Source organism: Ischnura elegans, chromosome X (assembly GCF_921293095.1).
Source record: "Ischnura elegans chromosome X, ioIscEleg1.1, whole genome shotgun sequence".
NCBI classification, from domain to species: domain Eukaryota; kingdom Metazoa; phylum Arthropoda; class Insecta; order Odonata; family Coenagrionidae; genus Ischnura; species Ischnura elegans.
The window spans coordinates 41,952,399-41,980,259 of NC_060259.1; the positions used below are offsets into that span (position 1 = coordinate 41,952,399).

Consider the following 27,861-nt stretch of genomic DNA (forward strand, 5'->3'; position numbering starts at 1 on the left):
TATGTAGCATGTTTGATGTAGGGGAAATTAGCTTCATACTGCTTATGGAGGCAGCTAATGAATAGGGGTTTCACTGGTTGGTAGACACGAAAATGTATGTAGGGTATGGCAGGTGTACACAAAATGTTGCAATTGGGCAATAAAACTTTGAAAATGTAAAACATTTGTTACATTGCAGCTAATTTAAATAATGAGAACACAATGACAGAAGAAACCACAAGATGGCCATAAACAGGGTTTATATTAAATTACTGAGGTTCATGTTGATATGCAAGAAGAAAATCACAATCTTTAAGACATGTATCAGACCAAGTGTAACACGGAGGAAAAGATCAAAAAGTGAAACAAAAAATATCATCAGAGGTAGACATGGTGAAATTTGTTAAGACCCAAGAGGTAGTTAGGGTAGATTATGTGGAACGAATGCGTGAAGAAATAAAAATATGGATGGAATGTGAAAAGGATGTTGGCCATGGAAAAGATGGATGCAAGATGTAGAAGAAAACAATAAGACCTAGAGGAGGATCTCATTGCAAGAAAGTGCCGCACAGAATAAAATGAACAAGCAACGTGAGGCAGGCCAAAGCCCATACTGGGCTATAAAGACAAGGAAGCAAGTTTTGCCACATAGACAGGTAGATTGCAGGGGGACGATTGCGAACGCATTGACACACTGACCTATCTTGGTCCATTGTGCCAATCCCATTTTTACCCTCCCAGTCACTAGAAGACAACAGGGAAAGAGTACTAAGGTCTTTGGTCACCCTCCCAATCCCAGTTAGGGGCCCAACATAGTCTGAGTTTGATGACCTTAAAAGAATAGGTGTGTCAATGCGGCTACGCCCTTACCACTATGCAGTGCAAGCAGTGTTTCATTACATTAAGGAGGAATGTCAAGTAGGTTCAATAAGGATACAATGTCAGAGTCCTTGATGTTTTAATCACTTTTACATTACACAGAGATACATACGACTTTAACTCATGCATGTAAAAATTAATGGAAAAGTCAGCTTATGAGTGGTCTAAAATATTTGTAAAGCAACCACATCAAGAGAAGTACACAAGACAATGTCATTGATGCAACAAAAGGTATTCATAATGTTCCACCAGTATCAAAAAATATAATGATATTATTGCCTAGGGGAAAAGGCAACTTAACTCCCAACGAAATTACACACGAGAAAAGACAAAATGAATAAATAAGATTTTTATACTTTCTTAGAAGTACTCTACGAATAAAAGAGAATTACAGAGATTCACAACAATATGGTATTAAAATTAAATGCAGGCTGATAATTCTCAGAAAATGTACTGAAGTTGCTGGATATGTATTGTGCATTCTTGGTTTTCATGACAAAGCTCACATCCAAATGAAGGGCTTCTCTTACAAAAGCTTGCAGCTGAGCACCTTAGAAGTGAACTGCACTGCTTAAAATATTCTCACTTTGTAGCAGCTGTTGAATAGCACATAACATAGGGTGAAATAAAAATAACAATCTCATTCATTAAATCATATACATACATAGATAATTCTGTAATCTATTTGAAGCCATCTGCTAATAATCTGAATCACCAGGGTACCACATGTCCTGCCACTCATTCGAGAATGGACATTCAATAATATATAGCCATCATCTTTGGATGGGTTGTGTTCACATCAGCATGTAACAACACATTATATTCACTCATACAGTTTTCACAATTTTTATAAATGTTATACAAACTTACAATAACAAGAGCACCACATGACTGAATTGACATCGTCTTCAAAAACAGGATGAAATAACATGGAAAAACTGAAGTAATGAATAGCTCATGACAAAAACATTAAACCAAGTGTGCCCAGTGTTGAAAATCCAGGACATGCATTATTGGTACACTCAAAATGCTCATTCTTATTCAGATTCCAATACAACAGGTACATTTCCTTTCTAAATACAAATGCACCTAAGTTTTCAAGGAGGGATTTACACATGTAAATAGTATCCTCCAGGAAAATGTGAAAAAATGCTGTCTGAGCTCCATTATTGTTAGGAAATAGAACAAACCTCATCATTTTTCAATGGATTGAAAAATAACTAGCAATACAAGAAATTCAATGTGTATCTGGATTGTTTTCATATGTATAATGGGTGATTTCTATGCAAAAGTATATTAAATTACAACCCACAAAAACAAATGAACACTGAAAGTGTCAATATATTTTATAAATACTTGAACACCTCCAGAAAGCTAAAAAAATTAATTAATTCAAGATGAATGTATAGAGAAAAATGCAATGATCAAAAGAACACAGCCAATAAATTACCTGAAGAAAATGAGGAAATTTTCATTGGCTTCAATGCCAAGATTAAATTTGTGCATAACCGCATTCACATATTCTCCTTCTTTCAAGATCACATAGCTGTATGCAAATGAACTCCTGCACTCCTCCATTATAAATGCATAAACACAGTAAGCCAAATTAGCGAAACAAGACATGAAATAGCATTTTCAGTAATACTTATAACTCCGTTAGTCTTAAGCCCAAGCATATTTTAAACTGTATATAGAATTGCTTACTGTTACTGAAAGGTTCACCGAAATCCTGTCACAGGTAAGCAACCCGAATAACTCATACAATTGATTATAACACTAAACAAATTTAAAATCACAATGTTATACCCAGAGGTGTGCACTACAGCCATACTCAGGGATAAATGCATGGAGTAACAAAGAAAAGGACATCAGAGAAATTAAAGCAAGAAGTTCAAAGAAGTAATTGTCACTTTCAGGCTACAAGAGTAAAACCTATTATTACTCACTACTACTTTTCTTAAAAAGCTGAAAATATACATGCTTGCATCCAATTTACCCTTCCAGGAAATGCTATCGATTGAGTAACATATTCAATGAAAATAGGGCAACTATACCCATACAGAAACTATTTCATCCAATCGATAAATTTATACACTTCACTTGAGCCCACCCTTATATGATGGAACAAATTAGAAATATTGAAAATATAAAATGCCTTAAAAAGCATCAATCATTCAAACTTTCATCCATTGAAATGCAGCCTTGAAATTTCAAAACAATCCACAGTCCTTCAAATTATTTTTTATGATTACGTCAGTGACTGCATCAAAAACAAACTGAATATTATTGGTATCAGTGGCACACGTGAAATGGGTGTAAATCTCTTTCTGGTCCTTTCTCTTGTTAAGATTCTCAAATTTCATTTGAATATACGCTGCAGCCTCTTCGTACGTATTGGAGCCTAGAAAGAAAATTACACGTGAACTCAATTAAAAAAGCCTGACCAAAATTTCCAAATTATTTCTATCTATATCGAGGAACGGAGTCAAAAGAGCATACAGGTGGGAGAAGAACTCGGAGAGTTCACATAGGGGCAATTAGCATTCCAGATGACTCGTGAAATGACTAACCCGATCTCAGCTACCTTTAATGACAAATTTCACCCTCAGTGTAATTCAATCTGTACACAAGTCACCCACCACACACAGGGCTTTGGAAAATGTCCATCTCCAGCAGGGGCTTAGTAAGGACAACCTGTGCCACAGCGAGAACTTCTGATGTCAACACATAGTTTGGTCTGAAAATTTCCTGAAGGGAAGATGGCTGGGTGATGTAACTTGTAGCATACCCGACTGGCAATCATCATCCAGGTTCAAATCCCGGCCAAGCTAAATATTTTTCCTTGGTGAATTTCAACCTTGGTGCAAATTAACTTGGGCATTCTATTCGGCAATCTTCATAAACCTTTTTAAAATCAGCCTTAAGTATTAATCCAGACTTCACAAGCTAATGATTTGTGAACAGTGCATGGATAATTGAGAAATAGATTTTCCAATCAAATTTTCCATAATACGCATCGAATCCCCAGAACATTATTATATTTAGTGTGCATAGTATATTAACCTCAGGAACATAAAAATAATACCAACAAATTTGAGCATTTTTCTTGAACTTGGAGAAAGATATTCTACTTCTATGATTCCTTTCACTTGATGTGAACTTACATCCCAGTTCTCCACCTCATCTGCTAATACTAAAAATAGAATGGTGAAAAAACAAAGCTCTGAAGCCTGGATAAAACAAGAAGGAATAATCAAACAATAATAAATAATGATGTTCATTGCACGGTGAGTAAGGGGGCACCGACAGTCCACTCACGAAAAAGTATGTTAATAATGCCTCCTCCAGCAGAAGTAGTCCAGTGATGTATTTTTACACATTTTTGCATGGTGATCAGTGAATCCCCTATACAGATTAATTTATAACTTTCTCCTTGCCAATTTGTGCCAGTATTCTGTAACTTGATGGAGATTTCTATAGTGCCCAAACAAATGAGGAGCTAATAATGAGAGTGAAAAGCTTTTCAATCAAACAGTAAAAAAATTATGACACCCACAGAACCAATGTTTATAAGTTTTGCATGTGACTGTGCAGTTATTTAGTCATTTTGTGCATATTTTAATTAATTTTAAGTTTGATGAAAAAATGCAGTGACATGATGAATGAATGAATTGCAATACCATAAGCAGTGAAATTCATCTTTCCATGGAAGAAGCGATATAAAAATCATACTAAGGATGTAACCTACCAATACAATGTATGCCAAGTGATGGCAAGTGTGCTCACATACAAAGAGTTCACAAAGAGTTAATGCTGATTGCATTATTTTATTCAATAATTTACAAAATAAATATTTCTTCAAGAGACTTAATATATTTAATTAAGGACAGCCTTCACAAGAAAGGAGAACAACAAAGTAGCAATGGATTTGCAAGAAAGCATCTCCGCCATGAAAATATGCATTCCACACTATCAAAACAAAGATATTTATGCCCATTTTTCTAACATATTTTGAGTTGGCTGGGTATATATTCTATTTAATCATAAAGCAGAATACTTTTGAACTCATTTAACTACTGTGGGAAAAGCAATTATTTGGCGATTTGCAACATGTGACAATGGTGGTACATAATGGATGCCTGGAAGAGTACTCAAATTGAGCTAATATTCCAACTGTTGAATCAGATCTTCAAGGCAAATTGCAAGCATTCATTACTTGTTCCCTTATGTAAGTCATCAGCAATAGAATGTTTGGCATTGGAGAAGATGCATTTGGTGTTCAGATTATGATGAATTTTATTACATATTACACTAGGTAAAGCAATGTGTACGAGTTATATCCCTAGAATTAATTTACAAAATGTGCAGGTTTTTTACTACAGTGCAACCTCGATATAACGACACCCCACGGTGCACTAATAAACACTCGCTATAGCGAATTGTCGCTTTACCGGAGGTGGAGCAAATAATAGCCAATATACCTGTTGCGAACAGATATACAGGAACAGGAGTGGTGCGGCGACAGATAAACATCTATCCGATAAACGTAAGCATAAATCCAGACGAAAGGCGATGTTTTTTTGCATCACTAAATTTCCTTACTCAAATAACGACTAACTATTCAAACAATTTATAAGCGCCGCACTGAATAAAAATCATGCAAAACATTGTTTCGTCAATCATTATATTTATCGAACGACAGTTTACCACATAAATTTGAGACTGAGCACTCCATTAACTTCATTTCTAACAGATCGCTAGCAATTACAGATGTTAAGGAGTCTTGATGAAAGTCTTCCGGCGGTGAAACCCTCGCCATGGCGAGAGCCAACGCCGAAAGGGCCTCGTAAAAACAAATTTTTTAACACGCTTATTATAGGGTCAATTGACGGTGCATCGGCTATCTCTCGTAATAGCGGGGGTGTCGCTATAGCCCGTACTCGCTATAACGAGGTTCCACTGCATATCCAAATTCATCCCGGAAGGAGCATGTATGTGTGAGTATATGTACAGCTGCTTACATAAAATTGTAAATTAGAAGTGCCTTTCTGCCACTTAAATGCATTAAAAAGACAACAAGACAAAGTGAATCAGGTGAATGAGTATATCCATTATGATTATTTCTGCTATGCAGATATTCACTTACAATATAATGCCGTAGAATTCACAATTATTGCAGTAAATGAATTAATACAACACTGTCTATATCCCTCTAAAGATTACCAACCAGTGTCATGGTGATGATCACTACACCTGAATTAATTTCTGAGTTTGTGGGAGAAATCAAATTTCCACCTCATCATATGCTCGAGAAAATTTTACCAAAACAATACCCAGAATGTTTTGAGTTGGCAGGGCATTGAATTCTTTGGTTGGCAATAATTCTATTAATTTGACCTTAGTACTACTTTGTAGATATTTTTCTTTCATCCTTAATTTGTGGGGCAATCTGATAAGATACGGTAAAAACAGTTAACTCTTTTCTATAGCTCTCAAAAAACTCATGTTAAAAAATACCCATGAGAATCTATGGATATAAATATGATCCATCAACTCCATAAATATCAATTCAGCTTATAAAAAAGTATAGTAAATGCTTTGCAGTGAATAAAAACTCATATCCTTCGTTAACATAAAAGGATGAAAACCTGACTGTCACAGAATGCAATTATTGTTCATTAATGCACCACCATCAATATAGGAGTATACAACTGCACATGCAAGTATTTGAGCACAATGGCAGCGAAAGAGATGACTTCTTGTTGACCCTAATTGATGATCAAACAATGAGAAACCAGTGAACAAACATATTCTACTCGGTATGGTATTTGGAGGGGGCGACCGACAGCTGAGGTCATTTGCTCCATGAGGGAAGGGTGGAGAGAAACCCGGCATCGGCCTTAGCCTGCTCTTAACGAAAGGCGCCAAGGGGACCACGGCTTAACGTCCCAACCGACGGACGGTGGGTTGCGCTTGAAATGTCCTCCACACAACACTCAAGCTGGGATCGGGCAGTCTCTGAAAATTCTCTGCCACTGCCGGGATTTGAACCCGAGCCCACCGGGTGGGAAGCCAACACTCTAGCCACCGCACCAACCCAATCCCCATATTCTACCCATTTGTATCTTGACACACTAAAGAAATCCTTAGGCCGTGTCCCAATCCACGGTTATACGCCCTTAGTTCCTTGGCTGACATCATAAAGTGACGTCAGGGAAGTGTCATCCCAATATGCATAGGGCAAGGGTTTGAAGGGCCTGAGAAGTGAAGGGCAAGAAGGGTACAAGAAAGGTACCTACGTACCCTTCGGCAGTCTATACCACAGAAGGATGGAATAGAATCATGCCGGCGGAAAGGGTTACTCACCAATGATTGTGCCAGCCTCTTTAAGTGAATGTCGTTTGAACGAATAAACGGAAGTTTTCATGATAATTGTGTAGAATAAAGCGCAATATTTGGATAATATTCCATTCCATAAAGGTTGACACTAAGGGAATGGTTTGTTTATTCATGTCATCTTTACTTTATTACCGCTGTTTCCTACTTTAAGGGGATACTTATAATTCATAGCATTAGTTACAAAAATAATTAAAGAAGCTAATCCTTTAAATTCGTTTTACGTCCCATGTGCTCTCACTTTCAAACTATTGAAGGGTAGCTTGTTTAATTGCTTAAAAGTATAGGTTATACGCCGCTTTATATGAGGTATGTATTTACCAAAAATTAACGATATTTATCGGCATAATGTGAAGTGTAACCTCAGCATCATATTATTCACTGTAACTTAATCTCCATCTCCGAACCATGTGTTTTCATGGCTTAATAGTTTGCCCGATTGAAATTTGCATCAACCTCAGTATTGGCATTAAAATTCTTGTATAATGGTTACTTATGTTGGTAATTTTAGTTCTTCCGTATTATGTGCATCCATTTCAGTTAACATACAGTTAACATACAGTTAACTATTTATCCCAATAAAAAGAATCTTACGTGAAGGTTCTAATCTTAAATGTGTGCAAATATGTTTAAACTAATATTTCTCGTGTTCTCAGCCAGGTTTATGCTTTTATACAAGCCAGTTTTATGCTTTTTTTGACTTATATAAAAGCATCAACCTGGCTGAGAACCAAAGAAACATTCATCAGAAGTATTCAACAGGAAAATTAAAATTGTTTACGTTTAAACTAGTTTTCCATGAGTAAGGATGAAGCATGCATTTACCTAATCCCTCTGTAACAAAAATTCTCATTTTGTTCCTCTAAACTTCAACTTGTGTCGATGAAAGGTGTGTGGTACAAGGATTTGATAGGTACTTGAGTACACCTACCTCCCGATCAAGGTTACTTTTTGTCATCAGTTAATCTTACTATTAAAACTATTTCAATAAAGTGGAGTGGTTTCTGGAGCTAGTGGTACTGGCACAGTCTGAACAGGGGTTGTTTAGATAGTGGTAATGGTTCGTGAAAAGTTATGTCGTTATATCATCAAACAGCCTTCTTGCTGAAATTCAGTTGTTGTACCCTAGAACCTCACCACGACTTACAAAATTAGACATATCTAACCTTCATGACACCTTAAAATGCCTTTTATTACACTGAGGAATTCTTTTCACAAGATAAACATGTGTAATGATTTTATCTTTACGACTTACTCTCATACTTGACATATGCTTGCTTCATGCTATTTAGTGTTTAATCTTTATCTCCTTTCTTTGGTAAGGACCATTTTGCAAATATTATAGCAATCAAAAACATTTATCATGGTTGTGTGAGCAAAAAATCAGCATTTGTGGGAACCGTAGCTCATTTGTTTCTGATTCACAGAATGGCCAATTCTACCCTTTGTGCTGGGGTCAGTTGAAAGAGCACAAAGGGCGCATGATACCCCAAGGGCAGGTAGGGCACAGGGTACACCCTCCTGGATTGGGACACGGCCAAAGTAAATATTATGATTGCAAAGACGACTTGAGAGAGAGCTATTGATAATTTCTCATCCTTCAAGTTTCTGTTAAACAGCAAAGAGATCAAATTAAAACATAATGAAGGCCTTCCTTAGGCTCCCTAAGTTTGAAGGAGTTTGTCGAAACTGTCCACCGATTTAACAAAATACTTACATTACTAGCCATAAAATCTATGGGAGGAGAGACTATCTCAAGGTACAAGCTGACATTTTGTGAATCTCCTCTCAGAAATAGTTGGAATGCCGGAATGTACTACTCGGAGCACTACATATTAACAATCGTGGAAGCACTTCTCAACTCTTTCTTCTGTGATTGAGGATAAAATTTAGAGAAAAGAGCTCCACAAAGCACTTATCTATAGCACTTCAAGTTACAGAACCCAGGAGTAGCGTAATAAAAGTTTTTTTGGATGGTATTTGGCCAGTTTTTGATGTCTTACCAATGGTTATGTAAAGAATGCACAGAATAATACCAGAAATTGCAAATTCTTCTAAATTTGAAATGAATAATCTTTCAAGTAGCCATCTTGTACATATAAATTTGAGTATCCACATATTATTCCAAAAGATCTCACATTAACTTTTATCGAAGCTATTATACTCAAAATAATTTATGACTTTCTCAGTGAAAAAGACCTTATAATGTCAAAAATATACCGTATAAGCTTGTGTAAGAGGCGCACCCCTATTTTGAGGATCGAAGCTATAAAGAAAAAAAATTTTGCGACATTTTTTTAATCCTATCGTGCGGTGTTGCAGACGTATGTCTGGAATTTCGACAGTTATCGAAATGTCCTCTTTCAGTACTATTTGAAAGAGGAAATTTTGATAACTGCGGCGGCATAAGAGGGAGTAGAAAGAGTTCCGATCCTCTCTTTGCATACGCCATCGCTCTACGTTGCTTGTCCTACTCACGAACAATTTTGTTTAAAAGCTCTCGTAGGAGTATTGCAATAGAATTGCAGCCGTGGAAAATTTTAAGGCAAAACACGACAGGAAAATGGCATGAGCTTTCCCAAGAGATTGAACAACAATCGGGGCAATCTCAGCGCCGTAGGATAATAACCACGTCGTAGATTTAAGGCCCCTTGCACACGCACCGATTTTGGACGGCCGGTAAAATATCGGCCGTCCACATTCCAATAGTGAACAATGGGAGAGCATTGGAGCTTGCACACGTACCGACCACACACCGGCACCGGCAAAATGCCGGTTAGCTGCCGGCTATTGTCACTGTGGATCGCCGACGCCGGCTCAAAAACTTAGCAACGTATCGTTTGACCGGTAAAAATCCAGCGTGTGTGCAAGCATCGCTTCGCCGGTAAAATATCGGCCAATATTTTACCGGCCGTCCAAAATCGGTGTGTGTGCAAGGGGCCTAACGGAACTACACTCGGCTCTCCATCAGCTAATGCCTCTGCCGTTTTTTTCCTTTCCGAGACTCCACAGGAAAATATCAAGTTACAGTGGAACAATGGAAACATGTTTCATCCCTACCCCATTCCACCAACTGACCTTTTTCGGTCTACCAGGTTCAATTCCCCGAGTTTCTGGAGGTCAAATGCTACGTGAGTCACCTTCTGGGCTCGAAGATATCTTGATATCTTTCAGCAATTGTATGACACGCACGAGGTTCTAAAAAGAATTAGACCTATCGCGACGTATATCTTACAGCATTTAAGTTTTTTGAGCTCTAATTGATTGACACAAAGATTTATAGCTAACATAAGGCTACTAATATTCAACATAGTCCAAACAGCACAATTTCGGAAGAAACAAGCGTAGCATAAGCGCATTCAAACAAGACGAGACGGACTGGGAACTCAGGCAACGCAAACTGCGTATATCACATTGCTGCGCCTTCGCCCCTTCGCTTTAAAGGCAACGACATCACATGCAAGATCGGACGTGTTCTTCCCTTGCTCCTTTGCTCGTAGCTTTAAATACGGAAGGGAGGGAGCGCGCTCCTTCCCCTCGACCTCTCCTTCAGCGCTCTTCACTTATAAGCATTTCCGATTTCTTCTATCCACCATTAAGTCCAACAATGAGCACACTCGTTCGAATTTTTTCAACCGCAGGTTTTGACACCAATATTACTATATGCAGTATAAATGCCGCGGGATGCCCACTCGTGGCAATAAATTTAGCGCGCGCTCCGGAGCGAATCACCCCGCGCGATCTTTTCAATGTTCACCTCTGGGGTACCGACGTGACGGCGCGATGCTTGCAAGAAATTCAAACAGGAGCATTTTAAAATACATCACTAAGGGAGAAACTCCCCTGCCTGCCGCTTGATTTTGACCCAGGGTTTCAGATGACTGACTCACGCTGAAAACCAAGGCCACTCAGTTCCCCTTGAACTTGCAACCAGTTAAGGGGAGGGGGGGAAGATAAGAAGTTTGTGTAAGAGGCGCACCCCCATTTTCGGCTGCAATATCTGGGAAAAAAGGTGCGCCTCTTACACGCGCTTATACGGTACTTGCTGCAGATGAATTATGTCATGCATGATGACAGATTACTATTATGAAAAAATATTCCACAACCCCAAAAAAAACAGTCAAATAAACATTATCCAAATGAAAGGCTTGCACACTCATTTGATGCACGTTAAACTTTTATATGCCTCACCTGAAAATTCTGGGAAACAGATTGTTAAAGGACTCTTGCTGATTTTCTCTTCAAATAAATCCTTCTTGTTCAAGAAGAGAATAATTGATGTCTCCACAAACCACTTACTATTGCAAATGGAGTCAAATAACTTCATTGACTCTATCATACGGTTCATTTCTTCATCCTCTGCCAGAACTAAATCATAGCCTGGAAATGCAAAGCAAAATATTTTACTTAATTACATATAAAAGTAAACATTCATCCCCCTGAAATATAGTCGATAATATTACTTCAAACACCTGCAGCGTAACAAGACAAACATGGAATTTCAATAGCTTATAAAATATCTAATATAACAACAAAATGCATATTCTGCAAGACGGCAATTTCATTTTTCTCACAATACTTCCTTAAATATTTCGAAAATTCCCAATCCATGCTGAGTCTATACCCAATAATCCGTAAAAACATTGATACAACCTGAAGGGGAACTTAAAAACTAACACACTATTGGTATTACTATTTTGAACTTCATCCAATCACCACTCAATTAAACCACCATGATTCGACACACAGCTGAATCATACGAAATGGGAATCATTCACCCAGACCCATAATTGGAATTCACCTTAGGATCTCAGTTGATAAGTTACAATGAAAAAGATATTTTCAGCTGTTCTTTCGTAAGTTCAAAATAAGAAAACAGGATGGCCGACCACTTTTCATGAGTTGGTAACATCATTAGAGTTCTGGTTATTCTATTTGTTCAGGAAGAGCCTTTCATCGAGGTTAGGAATTACTCACATGAGTATAAACAATCATGAAAGACACAAGGCCCAAGAGTAAGTCTGAGGAGTAGTAGCAAACTTGTGGCCATTAATTTGTGATATCAACTTTTGCTAGAAAGAATAAAGGCCATTGATAAATTGTTGAAAATACCTTGATAAGTAGGTGATGGATCAAAAATATGTACCTCTTTATCTGCCAATCTCTAACACAATCAACAATAAAATAAACTTGGTGAAACAGCCCACGGGCCTCATCACCATATTCATGAACCTTGTAAGGGAATACCACCAAAAAGTCATACTGGGGTATCCATCTTCGGAAATATTCCATTATAGTAAATGAGATTATAAAGAAAACGCCCAGCGAAGGAACAAAATTTCATGGAAATGATACCAGGAAATAAGCTTTCCTCCTTGATAGGGAATCATAGTTCACTGACCAAAGCACTAAAACCAGAATTACAGTAAAATGCCTACATAACGATCCTGCAGGTAGTGTAAGAGACTGTGAACTGGAGTCATCCATGGAAATACCAGAAAGAACCATTTTCAATATTTTTGAGGGGAAAGTGAAGGAATTTCATTATTTTGTCACTCAGGTTGCATACGCCCATAGAATGTTCAGCTTCAAATACTTGTTGCTCCAGATTTCAGGGGTCAATAGAAATAAAGAGCACACCAAACCTCCCTCAATCCAAAGAATTATGCTAAGATCCCTTGAGCGCTATAAGGGGTCAGAGGCATGCAAAAACCATAATCCACTCAAATTGTGACTTTTTAAGGGGGCAAGTCAGGGTTTTCATAATTTACATTCCCCAAAATGTTGGAAATCAATTAATCAAAAAAAAGTAACCACAGAGGGTCTATGTGGCACCTTCCATTTTTCTTCCCTTGATCTTAAAATTAAGCTCAATTTTCATTACCAGTCATAGTCAGATATCACACACTGCTTTCCATGGTACAGTTATCAAACATTTACTACTTACTATCGCATTTAATGACTTTCATTTTAACAAAGCCAATTGGCTTTGCTGCCACCCAAGCGGAGGTATAGGGAACTCTGCCATGGCAGTCATAGGGGTAACAATGAGGAGTCAGAGTCAGAGAGTGTGTATTTTGAGAACAAACACACAGGCAACAAGAAGATGCCACCCTCATTCAAGTATGTTATCAAAAAAATGCTGGAATTCTGAGTGCCAGTGCCTCATTCAGCACAAAATAGAATGAAATGGTGCACCGGTCTCATAAAAGCATGCACTAAATCTGTATCCAACAAAAATTTTCCTATTCTATCAAAGACACAATCTCTCACGCTACAAAAACACTTCTTTTAAAATAAGTTAACACCCTCCAGCTGAACATTTTTCAAAGACCAGAGTTTTACACATTTCAATTTCCTAGTATCTTTCACAGAATTGTTAGTGCATTTCTGACCACACAAAATTTGTGACTTCAATTTGATTCTTAACTTGGGAAATGTTCTCAGTTCCCTTCCCTCAGAAATAATGCATCAGCATCTCCTAATCTTACTGCCCTTCTTGAGTCCTCAGGGTGTCCTCACTACCCAGCAGTTGCAAAAACTCCCTGAGATTTCCAAGTTACTATGCAGTTCTAAACAATCATTTCTTGAGTAAATGCTCCTCAAGGAGTAGAAATTACTAGCCATAGGAATAAATATTCAGTTATTTCCATGCTGTGTATAACTTGTTGAGATAATAGAAACTTATCTGCAGGGGTTATCCCAATAAGATGAGGTTCAACAAATCATCTACAGATCCTAAAATAATTTAAGGCATATTAACATCAGGTAAATAAAGCAAAAGCATTATCACATTATCCTGATCCTTGCATATAATGTGTAACATGGGAACACACTTAACAACCCCCTTCAAAAGATGAGAATCTTAAATGTTCTTGCCACGACATCAAGTTAAACACTACGAAATGCCCCAAAGAGAAACAGCCTTGACCTGGAACTGAATTCCAGTAAACGAACACACCTTATTACAAAATATGAGCTGCACAATAATAAGTGAATAATATCAATAACGCTACAGTCCCGACAAAAAATTCTCATAATCAAAAGTCATCGGAAGAAAATATTCCAACAGAGGGATTGATACTTCAGGGTATATTATATAAAAAATAAAGAAGGGAAAAATAAATTAATTTTCACGCCAGAATTCAACACAACGGGCTGGTTTCCACTAGATGCTGAATGCGTCAAAAACAGATTTTTCCAGGGTACTTGTCAAATTTCCTGAGTTTTCCAGAATACCCAAAATCCCACATTTTTCTGGCTTTCCAGGTTACTGGACATGCTCGTCCTTTGCTCTCTCACATGGGGTCTTTGTTTGGAAGAGGTTTTACAAGTGTTTATTTTGCTCAAAGGGGGCAGGTCTACCTAATTTTTTCAATTTTAGAAATAAATTCTGTTCGTGTACTGGACTTCAGCTTCGTTGTCACTTTGGTATCGATTCTGGACTTCGACAACTTTTAACTCTGATGTGTTCACTTTTTTTTATCAGGAGTTACTATCATTTTCCCACAACTATGAAGTGTTATGGACATATCATGGCCTCTATAGAGAAAATACACTGGATGTGAGATCCTACGAATAAATTTGCTATCAGGATGTTCTCATCAATGACAGGGATAAAAATAGAATATTCATACATAAGCCATAACTTACTATAGCTAGTAATAAAATAAATACAAGGAAATCAAACCTGAAAGAGCAACACAGAAGATAATAGCAGTCACTCCCTCAAAGCAATGAATCCACTTTTTCCTTTCAGATCTTTGGCCACCAACATCAAACATCCTGAAAATACAGGGATGGAGCAATTGCACATTAGAAACTAGCACAAAATGCACTTAAATATGCCCAGTAAATGACAAGGGAGACCCAAGAAACAACAGTTACATAAATGAAATTGGGCATTGATGCTTCAATGTGAGGCACGGATTTTAAAATTCTAAAAAATACAGCTATGAAAAATATACCATGAGTGAATATATGGCACAGTATTTTTGATATAATATTACTTCCAATAGTAATAATAATATAATTTTATTTCTAATGCCTTATTTTGACAATTTTTACTGTGGTTTTCACCATTCCGTGACTAATAAATAACTTTTACTACTACACTGAAATAAAAAAGGAATAACAAAAGGTGGAATGCGGACAGGGGAGGAATATATGAACATATGTATTACAGTCATTTGGGACAGATCAAATGGATGGTGACAATCAACTGTATAACAAGGTTTCAAAAGTGATGTTAAGATTGAAGAAAAGTTTATGCAATTTTCCAAAACAAAAAATTTTACTTCCACTTGTTCCAATAGCTTCTGCAACCTTTATTTTCCATTTATTCACATTCACTTAAGGATGATTTACTACATCCTAACCAATGAAAGAAAAACTTAATAACAATTGAAATAGCCACATTTTTTCTTTTTCAATGTTGATAGTCCGCCAGATCAAGAATAAGTTACTCTATTCATCGATAATATTAAACCCTTCATGTAAATTCTGTTGAGATAAGACTATAGCTATTAAATATTTCAAACACTGCTCAGAGAAATAAATCTGTAGAATGTGAATAAAGGATCATCATAATGCAACTGAAATCACAGGCTTATCATGGGTACACCAGTAAAGGGCACAATAATGGAGAAAATTATATGCAGAGAATTAAATTATGTACCAACAAAATCTTCCGGTAATTTATCTGAATATGTACAATTGTGATTACAAAAAGAACTACTTAATTACCCCAATACAGGTCTAACACACTGGAAGAAAAATATCCTTGAGGAAAACCACTTACTTGAAATTCAATCCTTTAAAATTAAAGTGTGTTTCAACAATCCCAGTGGTCTTGACGCGAGTTCGAAGAACATCTTGCTGTGTGGGCACATAACCCAACTGAGAAATACGATCCAAGGCATTCAGATAATATGCTGCAGAATCATTCAACTGATATTCCCTTGACCGGGAAAAACAAAGTTGGACACCATCATCCTGCCACAACCGCTTCATGAGCACAGCCAACTCGGGTGTCAGTTCCCCCTCTTCTGCAGCACTTGCAAGGGTAAAGAATTGGCGTGCATTGTCCTAGGAGGAAGTGAACAAAAGATATTGTAAAATAAAATATCTTCAAGAAGAAATTTGGCCTTAAAAAATATCAAGAAGAAATTTGGACTAGATCGTGAATACTTACATGTTCAAATACATCCACAAGCAGCGAATAAATGTATAATATTTAAAAAAATTTATGTTAAATTAAAAAAAAGAGGAAGTCACAAAACATTAGAGATGCAAAATACACATGCAATAATTGTACTTACAGCTTTTCCGGGGTCTGCAAAATCAATACGAAGCTGCCCCATGGCTCTTATAATGGCCATTAAACTCTGAATGGTATTGCTGTACACAACAGGGCGATATTGCTCACATTCTTCTTTGGAATAGCCAGTTTCATGAATAATTTTCATTTGCTTGACAATGGTGCTCTTTCCAGATTCTCCGGCACCTGTAAATGAGGTAGAAATATGAAAAAAAAATTCACATTAAATGCTAAATTCTAATCATTCAAAAAATAAGGGATAATAACTATCATGACAGAATCGCCTTACAGAGAAATAGAAATGGTTCAGCAGAAGATTTTTTTCAAATGCTACCCAAAAATGAGCTACAGTAATCAAAACTTATATTTTAGCTGTGTCTGTTACTTTGCTTGAACTACTTTATATTTACTTAAAATTAACCCAAAAGAGTACATGAATTACGCACAATACCAAGACCAAACCATTAGAGCAAAAAAATTAATAAACATTCCACAAAAGAAAACGAGACAACTCAGACAGACAAGTCCAACATCTCTAGGTGCAATTCATAGAATTTTGAACGTTTGCATGCATGTTTGACTGTTTTTTAAATAAGCAAATAAGCAACGAGCAAGATTGGAAATGCTCAATGCAAATATGAGTCATTTTAAAGACCGTCTGGTAAACGACCCCAGCACAACAAAGTCCGTCCTTAAGCCTTAATCGCCGTTGAAGTAGACAAGAAATCGTAAAACCTTACCTCATAGTCCTGAAAAAATGAAGTACATGACAAAAATACCGAAAATTTTTAAACCGTATAAACTTAAGGCAAAATTGTTGTATTTGGTGTATTATAAAATAAATTTGCACCTAAAACGGCAGAAGTGCCTCTTAATTCAAATCAAGACACAACTTGGGTCATTATATAAACATCAGAGCAACGACCTCAGTACCTCAATCCTGTACCGCAATTTCATATAACTGAAGTAAATTTGCATTAAATACAACATTTTGGGATACAGTTAGTGTTTAATAAATAAAAAAAGGAAAAATACAAAAGAAGGAAACTGCAATGATTAGCTCATGATTTTTCGACAGTTTGGCCGTTACAACAGCAAATATAATGACAATGCTTCTCAAGTAAACATACTATGAGTCATGTCACAGATTTATACTAAATAGTACTTTTGAAAGATGAAAATTAAAAGTTGCATACCATTTCTACGGGAACGTTATAACAACATAATACTGAAGCGGTCCGTTAAAACTAACCAAAGTATACTCAGCCCACTAACTACTGCTAACAGCGTCAACATGAGTAAGGCTTCGATCAACATGAGCAACAATAACGTAAAATAAATGATGTTGTAATAATTGATCACAAAAAACACAAAGAAGCAGATTGAAATCGTTGATTATGATACATAATGCAACAACAACAAAAAAATAAATGCAATGGAATTCAAACGGTTAGTATGTTTCAGTGATTACAAAACGGTCGTTACGCACCTAATAAAAGTAGTTTCACTTCTCTTGCAGCTCTTTCCCCATCAGCTCGTAAGTCTTTGTCTATTTTCTTAGAGCGTGCTGCAGCTGCTTTGTCGCCCGATGTACTTACAGCGCACCCCATCTTAAATATATTAACACTTGTTGCTTCTGTGACTCCACCCGGTATCTCAGAAAGTATCTTCAATCACAAAGAACCTCTCAAGTATACTTGAGATGTTTCATTGAACACTCCACTATACACTATGTGTAAATTAATACACTACTCACTTGCAGGTCGAAAATTTATGTACAAAATACATCGAATAGCTAACATTATCCAAATTAACAGTGTACATAACGCATCACGACCTATTTGGCGTACACGGTATGAGAAATTTTGGAACCACACCAACAAATCGGACAACAAAAGCCATCAAGGGAACTTCCCTTCGAGAACAGAATCTATTTGCAGAGAAAAGTTACATTATCCATATTTTCTTAACTAAAACCTATTTTGAATACTTTTTTTCTTTTTATTTTCCATTTGGTTAGGTAGCAGTTGGCTAAATAACTGTTTTCAGAAAATTTTTTATTCCAAAGGCTCTCAAATGACTTTAAAGTTATTTAAGCGCGAAAATTGAATCGAGGGTTAATCTTTTTGCCCTTTTTGGGAGCTATTCGCATCGCCAGTCACTTACTAATAAAATAGAGTAAGGATTAATAAAATATCCCTCAGAGAACCGTGAAAATCACCATTTTGAACCATTTATCTTAAAATTCCGCATTTTAATCTCGCACCTACCACTTATCCTGGTTAGTTTTCCATACCCCCCACACACCCAGTTATTAGTTACCCCCCATCATTAATTCCTAGCTGCGCCCCTGATTTTGAGAGTACGTAAACTTTAATGATGTCATCAAATTTTATTTTAATTAATTATAAATTTAAAAAATACATTAATTCTCTGGGGCCAAGTAGAGTATAATCTTGTTTCGTCAATTGGATTCTGCCTGCAGTCTTTGATTTATTAGATGTGAATTCATGCCCAACTTCTTAAAGCGCGGGAGATAATAATATGCTTCATTCGCAAGTTCTTTCTATTTTCTCTCTAAGGGTAATTTTTTGATGTGTAGTCTTCATTGGCTTCTTTGATAGAATGAATAGGGAAATTGCATACTTTTTATAAACAGTATGCTGATATACTACAGTAAACACTTAGTACCGCAATATACTTTTTTCCGCTTAAAATTCAGTTTATACCCTAGAAAATGACTAAAAGTCGCCCGAGTTTCGCGGGCTAAAAAATACCGCCCCCACTAATCTTTGGCTGTGACGTCATAGTTCAGTACGAGTCCAAGATTCAAGCCCAAACTGCAGGTTTGGAAGAGCCACGTTGCGTTTAAAGGAGAACATGGGTGAAGTAAGGAAAAATTACAAGTGGTGCATTGTTCCTCTGTGCAATAACACCCCAGAAAAAATTTTCGTGTGCATTCCCACGGAGGAAATTAGAAGAAAAGCCTCGATGCAAGCCGTCTGTCGGGATGAGCGTTACGGAAAAATAAGAGTATAATAAACGGAATGATAAACCCGTGTGCTATGTGAGCGAAGATAACATTAATATAAATAATATTTCCATATTTCATTGACTGAATAACTTGAAACTGAGATTTTTTGATAATTCGGCCGCCGTAGAATAAAAACTCAACTTCCGAACAAAAATCGGGATAGGTGTTTCTCGATGGTTACGATGGACTCAAATTATTAAGGCACTTGTTGAATTTCAGTTACGGAAGGACATAGAAAATTCCATGATGTTTAAAATCAAGGGAGGAAATATGAAAATGTAGAGCAACGTTGATCCTCATGCATTCGAGTGCCAGCCAAGAAGACAGCGTTTTCTTCTACTGTCGGCGTCAAAATGATGTGCCGCTGTACTTTGCAAATTTATATCCTGGCTTCACTACATGCTATAAAAATGAACTATACGTCATTTTAAAGAAATTTTATCCTAAATTCTGATTTATTTTATTACAAAAAATTGAAAAATGTAGACACGGTCAGTGCAATAAATGACTCCGCGCACCGAAAAAATAGCCGTTTTGTCAACTTCATGAACTTTGCAACTCAACCTAAGGAAAACTACTACGTCTACAGCATTCATCTTCCACATTAATTTACACTCATCAGTGCGGATTAATAAAATGGCTTTAGGGTATTTTTAGAACTTATATTTTGTTATAAATTAATGAAAATATTTAAACATCTTGTCCCATAGTTTACCCCGAAAGATAAAGGAAGTTGTAGATGGAAAAAGAATAGAATCCAGAGGTGGTCACAAAAAATGAATCGCAGCATTCTTTGATTTTATTCTGCGCCGTTGCTTGCTTTTCAAGAAAAAGTTGAGTCACAAGAGGAATGTTCCGCGGCCTTTGATTTGGAAATTATGGAGATAAGAATGGACATGTGTGGATCAGCAATTTCCATTTAGTTGGTTGTCAGGATAAACCAAGGATCCATTTAAAGGTTGTCAGGCCATCGTATAAAGATAGGACTGATGTGCACCACCGGGGAAATGGTGTGTTTGAGGGAAAGTCAAACCCAAAGTTGCCCAAAGAATGTGCAGTTCTATGTTGCTCTTTCCCCAGTTAAAACCAAATAGATATTGGATTGGGATGATATTTTCACCACGGGTTCCAATGATAGTGAGAGTGCAGGTGATCACGGTCATCGTCGAAAGTCATCCCTCTAGGATTTCCGATACGGAATTTTTAAGTGACAACCGATCGCAATGACGATGAGCTCGCCTTTAGAGAAGGTTTCAGATATATCGTGAGAAAAGCTCCCAAAATGTATTAAAGACTCTGTTTGGAAAACATGCACATTTTAATGCTAATTTAGGAAGTATTTCATTTCAAAAGTAACTTATTAACACCTGAAGACGTTGTGTTTATTATATTGATCGAAGTGCGATTGACCGATTCTTTCTGCAGAATAGGAAGTGGCTTCGGGGTTTTTAGTCACAAGATGGTAGATTGTGTTGGAAGTTCGTCTATATTATCGCTACTAAATTGAAACATTAATAGTCTGGCTTCCTCAAAGCTTCCTGTCGCCCTCCAGGCAAGGTATTTTTAAGTTGAAAGTATCATCGACAGCTTCGAGGCGGAAATAAGTTCACCATAAGACTCGACCGGACTGCCAAAAGAATACACATTTCATATGAGTATACGCTTTCGCCAATATTATACGCAAGTCTCACTTTGTTATAAACTATAAAACATTACAGATGCACATCAGCTACCTTTCCATTTCTCGGCATCGACTTTCCGAGCCGACGAAGTCTACAGTTTCACTAAAATACCCTGTTATCATGATGGAATCAGTAACAGGAAGCTTGCTTGGATCAGCCTAAGAATAACCATATGCCTTCATCTTTACGCAATCCATCGCTTTCAATGGAGGAGAAATAGATCAAATAATAGCCCTGAAGTCACAATGAACAACTCCGATAAGTCTGCACTTCAATAAATGAATCATAACCACGCCGTCGCATGTATTCAAGTATGCAACCTATACTATGGCCGTGCCGCCGTGCCTCGTACTGAACTATGACGTCACTTTTCTACCAGCCAATCATCGGGCGTTTTCGCTTCTCACTTGCATTTGAAAATTCTCGTAAACTTTGATGCATTAAATATCGCAAACCACGTCATAAAATAATAAAAAAACTTTCACCGAGGTATGCAAACATATATTTTTATATAATTTTGGGGCTATTGATTATATCTGAAATGTATGCAAGTTCCCTATTGTCAGCAACGTTTCATTTCCATGTGATGATGAATGTATCATAGTGCATCAATGAACAAGGGCGGATCCAGGATTTTTTTCCTGGGGGTGGGGCACCAGGGTTTGACTGGCAAACAGTCTCCTCATATTTGATACTAAAAACTACATGCAATAATTAGTCAACGAAATATACTCTTAATTTTAATATCAAAGTTTTTAATGTGTAAATTTATATAACTTTTATATTAAAATGTAAAATTTATTGATATTTGCATTAAAAATCTTGTCTATTTTAAATTGTGTGGGGGGAGGTACGTGCCCCCATGTCTCCACCCTAAATTCACCTATGTCAATGAAGACACATAGTGTACATATTTTTCCTGAATGGGGCAATGTCAGAAAAGCAGGTAAAAACATTGGTCAACAACTTAGAGGTGATAACAAAGGGTGTATGGTAACAACTGTGTTTTTGGCAACAATAATTTGAAAAAAAAAATTATCATTAAATTAATCCCGACTGACACATCACAGTACCAGTAGGACATGGGTGTGTCTCATATGAAACCAAAATCTGAAATAGCCAGTTTCTCCCAGAATTAGAGTTTATGTGGGAACTTGATGAAACCCCAATTCTGTCCACAATGTGTTGATGTAACCTCTTCAGACCTGAAAGTGTATTTACCTCAGAAAATTTGCTTTTTCCTCATTTTTCTATAGAAATATAGTACGGAAAAATATTAATTTGTTAAAATAGTTGTTTAATCTTTTAGATATATATGAGGCCATGCAGTGGCATAGCCAGGAATTTCGTTCAGGGATGATGGGGGGGGGGAACAAAACCAGGGGGGAAAATTTTTTGAAAAACCAGGCACTAAGTAATGGGTTTTAAACTAATTTTAACACTTTTCATAATCGAAAAAACTTAATTTGCTAAAGAAACATTTTGTAAATACCGGATTTTTCAATATTTTGTTTTCTTTTATGAAGGACAATAGTTGTGTTTTTATATTTCGGAGAGGGGGGGAGAGATCTGGCACCTCATCCGTCCAGCTCTGTTTCCGACCAACTGCCCTTTCCAGGCTACGTCCTACCTATATACGCAGCCGGCAGACCTCGAAAAGCCTGCCGACTTGGCCTGCCGTTTTGGTAGTTAAACCCCCCCCCCCCCCAGAGGTCAGAGAAATTTTTAAGTTTAATCCATTTTACGTAATTGGATTGATATTACTAATAAGATAGTGTAAGGATTAATAAAATATCCCTCAGAAAGCCGTAAAACTTACCATTTTGAACCATTTATCTTAAAATTACGCAATTTATTAACCCTTTTACTGCCATCCCATTTCAGGAGGGATGTACGAAGACTGCCACGGCTATTTTCCGGAATTAGCAACATTTCAGATTTGAAAAATTTTCAGCTACTTAATTTTATTTAATACGTGTAGATTTTTTCCCAATTCTTAAGATATATATTTACATCTTATAACCATAGATAGATTATGGGGATTTACATAAATTACAGCCGTTAAAAAGGCCACAATCACGAAAAAAAAGTTAAATAATTTGGGCCCATAAATCGGTCCCTGGCAGTTTTCGCTCAACTAGCGAGGGCCGATATATCGCCCCGGTGGCAGTAAAAGGGTTAATCCTGCACCTACCACTTATCCTGGTGGGTATTCCATACCCCCACACACCCGGCATTGGTTACACCCAAACCCCCCAGCCTTAATTCCTAGCTGCGCCCCTGGAAGAGAGGGATGGAAAACAGCTGAGTATGTTCAAGTACAGAATGTATAGAATACAATAAGAGCGGCGATCATCACTTGGAGATACTCATAGATCAGGAAATGGTAAAAAAGCAGAAAATCTCAAATGAAAATTTGCTGCTTTCGTTTCCCGGGTCAAGAAATGTCCAAATGCATATTTTCATCTTTAGTAGGGAAAAGGTTAATAATTTATAAATTAATAATTATTGTTAAATAATTTCATTACAAAAATAAAATAACTTTTTTAATAAACTTTTCAAATTTTGCCACCCCCTGAAATATGCTGCTAGGGTCACGTACCCCCTCAGCCCCGCCCTAGTTCCCTGCATCTGCCTCCAGAAGATCCCAGGGCAGGTGGGAGGTTCCATCCCAGTCAGACTTCCTCCCGCATTTCATTGACTGAGCTGCTGGTGAGGAATTGGCGGAAGTAGGTTGGGGTAGGGGCATGGGTGATGAGAACTCGAGGGAGAAGTGGTCGGTCTCGAAAATCTTCTTGCATGTGGTGGGAGAGGGCACATTAAATGAGGAAAGTTGTTGAATATCTGATGGGGAAAGAATTGCACTAGGAAAGGACCACGCCTTCCAGAAAGTGGTTGATGAAAAACAGGGCATTGGTATCGGCTTTGATGTCATTGGTCTGTCAATCTCATGTGATAGGGAGGTTGAAATCATGGAGGAGTTGCAGCTCGCCCTGTGTGATTAAAATGATTGACTCAAGACATGTCTCCAGCAATGGAATGCCACTTGATGGGAGAGAGTCAGCAATGGGTTTTTTGGACGTGAATTCCACATCCACCCTGAAGCTGAATTTTTTGCCTGGATTATCACGCATCCATTTTTGAGGTTGAGATGTTGAGTGGCCATAATGGAGGAATTAATTGCCAGTTTGAGAGCTTAAGCTCAGGCATTTCATAGGGAATAAATTTATTCCCTATGAAATGCCTGGTGACTACATATTAAGTCTAATTTACTTTCACCCTTTGAATAAGGTCATACCAAAGTCACAGGGGCCTCAAGAGACATTTTATAGAGCTTGCTTATAAGACTCCAAACGTTTCAGTAATGAAATTGTAAAACAGGGCCAGGGTTGAGGCTGACATCCCCTAATAGGAGGGTGAGCAGGTTCCATCCAGAATACCACTGATTCGAGGTTATCCTATGGGAACATCCTCTCGGTAAGCGGCCTGGCGGCTGCCAAAAAAGTTTGAGGTGGCTTACATTAAAAAATTGAAATAAAAATGAAGTGAAGTAGTATCACTCCATACCAGCCGTGCCTTGAGCATGATTCATAAAACTAAGTCAGGTGATGGTACTTATTTTTTCATTATTTTCCTCATTACAGGAGGTATGAACCCCCTCAGCTCTCCAATTGCAAAAGCCCCTAAGAGACCTGCTTCCTAGCAAATTATGAGATTAGGAGGTATCTAGTAGCTCCTTCCAACCCTCTGGCATGAATAACTTTCTGACATCTAGAATTCTCCCATTAACTGTCTGCCATGTCCTCAGTTTTTGTAGCTGAATCTGTATTTATATTGATGGAGGTCTGCAATATGTCCTCCTCTGATTCATTGGTATACCATGCAAATGAGACTGCCTGCGGTCATCTATTTAGTGTCTGTTGGAGGCTATAACCTCTTTAGTCCCATTGTATCATATCCATGTGTATATGTAAGGCACTCAGGGACATGTTTAGCCCAATGCATAGAGCAGTTGTCCTCTGAACCACAATCTAGTGGATAGAGTACTTGGCTTGGATTCTGGAGGATTCCAGATTCAAATCCTGGGGCAACCCCAAAAAGAGAACCCCATAGTGAGAGGGCCAGGGAAAGAAACTGGCCTCCCTACCTTAGAAGAGCGTAAATTTGCGTAAAGTAAAAATTTAAAAGAGAAGAGCATTAGTATACATAACAACTCAAAAGAGAAGAGACAAAAGACTGGGCTGCTGATAGTATACCAGCGCTTCCGAATGTTGTGATGAGTGACAGTCAAGAACTTATGGAATTCAGATGCGGGCAATTATAAATTCAGGAAAATAACAGTAATAAAGACATAAGAGGATGAGGCTGATGAAAGACATGGTTCTCTTGGAGCAAATTTGTTGGATTAAGCCTTCTTTTGTTTTCAGCTGAGAGAGATGGCCAATGTCTCCAACATTCTGATACCTGAAATGGCCTATGTCTTCAGGTATGTCAATTAAAGATGTTTGAATCAAAAATCAACATCCTTAGGGGGACAGTCATTTTGACTTGGCTGAATTGACTGGATGGAAATCGACAAAGCCCTCCATCAAAAAGAAATGAGTGACCTTGAGCAATACCCAGTTTCCAAATAAAAAAAATATATTTTCTCACGAGGTCACAGTTGCTCCACCATTTTATATCTACACAAGGCATGATGGTACCCTGTCAAGTAAAATATTCCATGGGTTATGAAATCCCCATTTTTGATCTCCAGGTGGGAGCAACCCAAGAGAGTACATCAGACCAGTGTGACCAGCTTTTAAAGATACACATAAGGACTGTGAGATTGCTTTGTACTTTTGGAAGAATGGAAAACTTGATGGTGAAAATTAGAAGAAAAAACCTCTACATACAATCAGAAAATGAATCATTTGAGTGAAGGAGACATTTGGATTGGATGTTAAAGGGTTATACACACAGGATCTTTAAATGGAAATGCTGGAATCAGATGAGTGCTCAGAAAGAGCACCAAAATCCATGAGAAAAGCTTCCTGCAGTATCATGGAAGGAGAGCAACAGTTGCCAACAAAACATTTAAAAATCATATCTAAATAAGAGACGAGGAAAATGGAAGGAAACAAAATAGAATATAAAATACACAATATTGCAGTGAAGCAGAGGTCGAAGAACAAGATGATAGACAGCAAAATCTAACCTAGAAAACATAATGACAGAGACCATAATAAGGTAATGATGATATGCCATCTTAGGTTTCAGAAAAAGGAGAAAACAATGAAGAACTTGAGGAAACAAGAAAAACTGGACAAGTTTCAACATTTGCTGGCATATCCAGAACAGATAACTGGCATGGTTGTGATATCAGCCATAATATCAGCCTTTGTATTACTACCTGCTCAGTGCTCAGTGACAGACACCTTGACATCACCAATGACATGAATTATCAGTGTTTAGTTATGTTGAGTTTATTTTAAAGCTATCACATGTAGTTCCACCAGAGATCCCCCACACACTCATTTCCAACCCCTTATTTTTTACACCTCACCCTCTCCCTCACAGCCACCCTTTCCCCTCCACCTCTTACCCTACTGACTATATGATACACATAATTAGTCTGAGAAATAACTCCCTGGACTAGGAATCTAAGCATGGACCTGGATTTCCTGGCCACGGTGTAGACCACTACACTATGCAGGTTCTTAAATTCCCATGGTAATTTTAAATAAACCATATTTACCACCAAGCGTGGCATTAAGCGCTGGTACCTATGGCGTTCACCTTCCAGTAGTGGTTTCTTTGAAGCCCATATTCCCTTGCTTTGCCATCCTTGATGGACCACTACGGGCTCAGCACCTAGTACCATTGAACCTCAGCAAAATTGCCATGGGAATTAAAGAACCTCGATAGCGTAATGGTCTGCACCATGGCCTGGAAAGCCTACGGTCTGTGGTTCGATACTCAGTCCACGGGAAATTTTTCTCATGGCAATTAGCAAGAATTTCAACGCCATTGATGCGGCAGGTTTGAAATGAATTACATTGCTATATGGTATTTAACCTGGCATAAGCACTTAAGGGACAGCTTTTTTCCAACAAAAAAAGAACTTTCATACCATTTATTCCAATTGCACATTTTAAACATTAAAATTACATAACGTATAGCATTTATGAGTACACAAATTTATGGTAAAAGAGAAAAGTGTTCACAAGATCACAAGTTGGATGTCCAACATCCACCAAAATATTAAATACATAAAAATGGAATTTATTCCTTCTGGAATTGAGATTCCAGGCAGTAAATGCCCACTGGGCACTGGTTTCTTGAGTCATAGTCGACCCACTCGCACTCAGTAAGGTCTACGTCCAGGTAAACTTCGCCAGATTCTGCTTCTACCACCCAGCCTTCCTAGAATAGTAAAAATCAATGTCACTATGACAGACAATAAAATTGCCATTGTAGACCATTAAAAAAAATCATTGACCCACTAGCTTTCAAGCACATTCTGCAATACAAAATTCAAAGAGGAAAATAGCTATATTCCTCTCTGTACACTCTGTGCCTACAACAAGTAG

The 27,861-nt window shown here is 37.5% G+C and overlaps 2 protein-coding genes across 2 annotated transcripts in view; both read right to left on the reverse strand.

Annotated features, from left to right (window-relative positions):
* Positions 1-920: 920 nt before the first annotated feature.
* On the reverse strand, positions 921-18,454 carry LOC124170634 (guanine nucleotide-binding protein G(i) subunit alpha). Its single transcript, XM_046549493.1, has 6 exons — positions 18,063-18,454; positions 16,575-16,759; positions 16,055-16,341; positions 14,945-15,039; positions 11,446-11,634; positions 921-3,259 (listed from the first exon to the last, which is right to left on the reverse strand). Exons 1-6 carry the CDS (start codon positions 18,181-18,183, stop codon positions 3,069-3,071), a joined length of 1,068 nt encoding a protein of 355 aa, XP_046405449.1. The 5' UTR covers positions 18,184-18,454; the 3' UTR covers positions 921-3,068.
* An 8,935-nt stretch (positions 18,455-27,389) lies between these two features.
* Positions 27,390-27,861, reverse strand: part of LOC124170975 (UPF0587 protein v1g245604) — a 46,253-nt gene continuing 45,781 nt past the window's right edge. The window contains exon 5 of the mRNA XM_046550069.1: positions 27,390-27,694. Coding sequence (XP_046406025.1) covers positions 27,554-27,694 — 141 coding nt within the window. The 3' untranslated portion in view covers positions 27,390-27,553. The remainder of the gene's footprint in view (positions 27,695-27,861) is intronic.